We start from the raw sequence: 4,898 nt of genomic DNA, 5'->3' as shown, positions 1-4,898 counted from the left end.
ACGGCTGCTTTGGGCATCCCAGTTCTAGAGATCATAGGATTGCTGTTCGACAACTCTGGGAGACGTCCGATACAAGCTTTGGACGCCCTGAGACAACGATAATAGTTCTGGGAGATGCCTGGGACGTTCTGGGACAACCTAGGTCAATGGTGATGATCCTTGAACTGGTCTGGGACCTCCATAGACACTCCTAGGATGTCCCGGGGCAGGGGCGATAGTCCTGGGAGATGCACGGGACGTCCACGAGTGCCCCTGGGACGTCCTGGAACCAAGGAAATAGTCCCGGGACATGCCTGGGACGTCCACGAACAAAGGTCATGAACCAGGCTGATTCCTTCTGGCCCTCCGCAGAGACAAACTATCAACACTCGTTGTTCAGACCACCAAAGCTGGGTTTTGTTCTCGTCCGCGAAGTAAGATAAATCTCAAACATCAAGATGTCTTCAAAGCAAATAAACCACACCGAGTCAATCACGTCGACTGCGCGACAGCTATGCCATGGAGCTCGTTCTCGTCATCATCAAGTTGTTTAGGAAAACGAATGCCTCTCCTGTGCACACATATCCATACTAGATGCCTTTCCCGATCATGTACGAGAAGAGCTAGGTCACAACAGCGGCAACAAGCGATCTCGATGCAAACCCCTCACCGTCCTTGTTTATTACGTCGCGTTCTGGTCTAACCTCCGACTCCAGATCGGTGACGACCTCGTCACGTTGCAGCTTACCACGGCCGGAATATTTCGGCCATCTGAGATGCGGTAAATGCAGAACTGATCTGCCCGATTGGCCTTCCCTCTAGCTCTGCGTCGGGACTTGCGATTTAATGGTCTTGGTGCCATTGCCGCGGCATCAGTCTCATCCCTTTCCATAGACATATGATCTTCAGAAAGGACTTCGTCTGTGCGTCCGAGATTCGTGCGGCTCTCAAAAGTCACGGTCCCTTGCAAGCCGATATCACTTCTGAGTCGCGCGTTGCTGTACAGCTCGTCGATGAGCTTCTGAACCGCGTTCTCAACAGTATCGCGCTGGAAATTCCCGAGGTCAGTCTCGTTGCTGATCGGGCTGATCAAAGACATGACGTAGTCCAATTGATGCGGCGATGGGAACACGGGTCTCGAAGCGAATGAGCGGGAACTTGAGAGTTGATCCCATATCTCCTCTTGCCTCGCCGTGAAGTCATCCCATGGAATGATTTGTCGAGGAAAAATCCGGCCGGTCGGGTTAATCGTATTGCCTTACGTATTTAAGGTATGATCGGTCACCACCTGGATGGCGAGGCTGAGTGACAAGATGCGAGATACTTTTGAAGGGTCTGTGGTTGTGACGCCCTCGCGAGTTCTTCAGCCTCCTCGCGTCGGCGTTGTTCTTTCTTGCGAAGGTGCTGCTCTGCCAGAAGCTGTCGTCTTAGTTCTGCGAGTTCATCTTGCATTGTGACTCGGAAGATGTGTGAAAGAAGCAAAGCTATGAATGAATCGACCATTGAGTTTCGGCAATCTGAACTGTTTAGATGTAAATTGTTACGTTTGATCCATTTCGCCCCGACAACAATCGCGCCGCAAACCCATAGTCACGTGATGAAGAGGCGGCAAGCTGACTAAAGCTGTCCCTTACCTGCGGGCGGCGCATGTCACCGACTGCGCCGACGATTGTGCATTTGTGGGATCCGGTTCTGCGGAAATCTCCGTGGTTGTGTAATATTAGAAGTTCGCCTGGCGAAACATCAAATCGCTATCGACTTGTCGCGGTGAAGCCCTACTGCTTTGCCGCTGGAATTCGCAGGTCAGGAGACAAGAAAGTCAGCGCAATGCTTTTAAAATGCACAGAAATCACGGGACCCGGCCCTTTTTTTTTTTTTTTTTTTTTTTATAGATGGGACAATTACATCCATTTCAAGTGTCGGAAAGACAATATAGCATACCGCTGAGACGATGTTTCCCTCACATCTTTCCCAGTTCCTCCTCCCTTTTCTTCATGATAGCCCAGTGTTGAAAGGCACCCTGCTCGCTTCGTTGCAACTTACCAGCAATCCACGACCACTCCTTTTCCTCTTGAACCCATGCGCGCAGACGTAACTCGTCTAAGGGTGTCCAACGAAGACGCTTAGGTCTCTTGCTCTTTTGCTCAGGAATGTCAGGGCTGTCACGACGATCGGAACTCACACTTTCGCTTTCGCGGTCGCTGTCTTCAGAGTTGCCATCTGAGCTTTCGTCATCTTTGACTGTCTCGGAGTTTGATAGCCCCACAGTTGCCTCCCGTACCTGTTCTTGATTTGTCCCATTATAGGGATCGCAGATTCCCGTGATTATTGCCTTATGTGAAAGCCTCTTCGTAACATAATCTCTAACGAAACCGAGGAACAGCCGAAGAATGTCTGATTCCCTTCCATTGCCAGACAGCTCAGCAACACTTCGAGTAAGAGCCTCGACGGTATCGCTTATCTGCAGCAAATGCTCTGCAGAGAAGCCACAGGTGTGACATGTGGCTGAGGATGCATTCACTGTGGTGGCGGCAGGAGGGAAGCAAACTCGTCCATTCTTCTGAGGATTAGACTTTGCTGAAGAATGGTTGGAATGAGACGAAGGCGGCGAAGTTACCTCGAGTATAGTTTGCGATCGCCCCCGCCGTGTTCTCGTCCGCTTCCCTCTATTTGGGGCATTATCCACGTCCAGTGAGGGAAGCCCATCAAGGTGAGGTTGGACATCGTGACAACTTATGGGGCTAGAGGCGCGAGACCGTGGCTTTGATCTTGAGGAGCGCCGAATATGTCTTTCGCACTGGGCTGGAACGCCGCTCCTGCGTGGCTTCTCTGCCAAGACTCGAGAAGGTAGTGCGCGCAAAGTTCTCGCTGGAAGAGCCTTTATTGCAGTCGTCTTATTGGGATCTCGTGATCTCTTTCGTTTAGGAAGGCAAAGATCGTCGCTCTCATGACCATGTTCGCTTGCCTCGTGGCCTCGTTTTCTCCGACTAGTGACGGCATCACCACCTTGCTGTGAGACGGAGGCGTGATCTGAGGATGGAGTAGGAAGCGCAGAAATGTCTGGTTGATATTCTTCCGTTATCCCCAGTGAAGCGGCGACATCATCGACGGAGAAATTGGAAACAGGACTTGATGCGTATAGTGGGCTCTTCGCAGGGTCGAGCGCCGCCGAGTTGCTTGTTGAGAAGGTCATCGGCCAGTGTCGATCCGTAATTTGAGGTTCCCGAACCGCTCCAATCGAAGAAAAGCTCTCGCGATCGTTGTCGTCATCATCAGAGCTCCCGTTATCGTCGTTGGCTGAGCCGTCATCACTGCTTCCGCAGGTGTCGCCGTTCTCGCTCCTCTCCTTGTCTTGGGTAGTGCCTATGGGAATTCCTGTCAGTTTAGGATATCGTCTTGCGTATTGTTCTTAATCACTCACATTCGTTCACGTCATTTGGAACACAAACTGCCAGGCGAAGTTGCCCGGTTGAAGATCTAACTGGACCGAGAGCCAGGGACTGCTTGTTTGGTGGAGAGGCAACTGCGATTTCCTGTGAGGTCAATCCTGTGGGAGGCTGAGAAAGTACAGAGGCACAAGGCGACCAGTGTTCCGAAAACTTGATTCCATCATGTGTGGTGTATTTGCCGGTTTCCGCTGTAAAACCATCGATCTCGGATCTCGAGGCAAAAGGTAGCCTTGTATGTGTGAGATCGCCCAAAGCATCGCCGTGGTATGACTCGCCTGTCGCGAGAGCCTCAATGAGATTGGGATTTGGTTCGTCGATACGGAGAGGGAAGTCGGGAGGACTATCTGCTCATTGTAAGTCAATGCCTCGAAAGATATGATGCGAGCGTACCCAACGTATAGCTTGAGGTCTGATTCTCTGTCACAATTGAGCCCCTGATATCTCGCTCGAGTGACGTTGTCAGCGCTGTTGAATTGAGTGTTAATGTTTGCTGTTGCTTTCGCTGCTCCTCGCGCTTGCGTTGACGTTTCTTTTCCTCGCGCAGCATCTGTTTACGCTCGTTTTCTTGATAGAACTTTGCATATGAATGCACGTCATGCGTTCTTCTGAAGTGAGATTGAGCCATGTCGGTGAATGAGGAATAATTTGATTGAGTCTTAGCGGACTGGAACCAGTTCGCTGTCGTGATCATGGGGAGACGGGTTTATATGCGTTGTTTTCCAAGTGAACGACCCAGTCGCTCAACAGAACGCTCGGTTCAAGCCATCACCTCACCAAGCTATGGAAGAGCTTGCAGCTTCCACATTCGCAGTGGGAATGGGCAGAAAACCCACTCACCGGTAGTCACACCGCTTGAGCAACGATGTGAACCCCTGATGGCGCGTATTCTTCACTGTCAACCTCGGATATGCCCCTGAAGCGCTGGCGGCGTTCTTCCCCTTTCAGGATAGTCGTGACAGAACAACTGTCAGGCGTATCATGGCCATTGACATAGTAACCTGCAGCTCTGAGCCCCTGGCCAAGCCCGTGAGCCACGTCACAACGTTAAAGATGACCGGGGCCATCTCATACGCCAGGATCGCTCCTGGCGTCGTGAATCATAGTTGTCGGACGGAGATAGGAGTCCAGCCGTTGACGCCAACTCTCGGACTGATAATTGCACCGTGTGAGGCCTGTCCAGCTGAGACTGACCCCTTATCGAGCCTGCTCAACCTTGCAGCCGGCGTAAAGTCTGGCCCCTTGGCTAGGGAAGAGGTCATCTGCACTCTCTCCTGAAGGTGGCCCCTTGATTGTGCAGGATCAACCGCACGATCCGTCAGGATACTACCTCGGACGCATGATATTTTCAAGCTGTTGGGATTGGGCAGGACTGATGGCGGAGGTGTCGATTGTCTAGGGAATTTGTGCCGGCGCGCCGAGCTGTGCTCAGCCTTCCCGATACCTTCCGTCTCGTATATGCAACGTGATTGC

The 4,898-nt window shown here is 51.8% G+C and overlaps 2 protein-coding genes across 2 annotated transcripts; both read right to left on the bottom strand.

Annotated features, from left to right (window-relative positions):
- Positions 1-661: 661 nt before the first annotated feature.
- CABS01_16812 (uncharacterized protein) lies at positions 662-1,431 on the bottom strand (the record flags this gene model as incomplete). Its single annotated transcript, XM_060550141.1, has 2 exons — positions 662-1,136; positions 1,304-1,431. 2 exons carry the CDS (start codon positions 1,429-1,431, stop codon positions 662-664), a joined length of 603 nt encoding a protein of 200 aa, XP_060402864.1.
- Positions 1,432-1,939: 508 nt separating this feature from the next.
- On the bottom strand, positions 1,940-4,119 carry CABS01_16811 (uncharacterized protein; the record flags this gene model as incomplete). Its single annotated transcript, XM_060550140.1, has 3 exons — positions 1,940-3,342; positions 3,401-3,772; positions 3,819-4,119. The coding sequence occupies 3 exons, from the start codon at positions 4,117-4,119 to the stop codon at positions 1,940-1,942; spliced, it is 2,076 nt and encodes a 691-aa protein (XP_060402863.1).
- Between the last annotated feature and the right edge of the window lie 779 nt (positions 4,120-4,898).

Source organism: Colletotrichum abscissum (assembly GCF_030869225.1).
Source record: "Colletotrichum abscissum strain IMI 504890 chromosome Unknown Scaffold_163.1, whole genome shotgun sequence".
NCBI classification, from domain to species: domain Eukaryota; kingdom Fungi; phylum Ascomycota; class Sordariomycetes; order Glomerellales; family Glomerellaceae; genus Colletotrichum; species Colletotrichum abscissum.
This window is presented reverse-complemented; position numbering and strand designations above follow the sequence as displayed.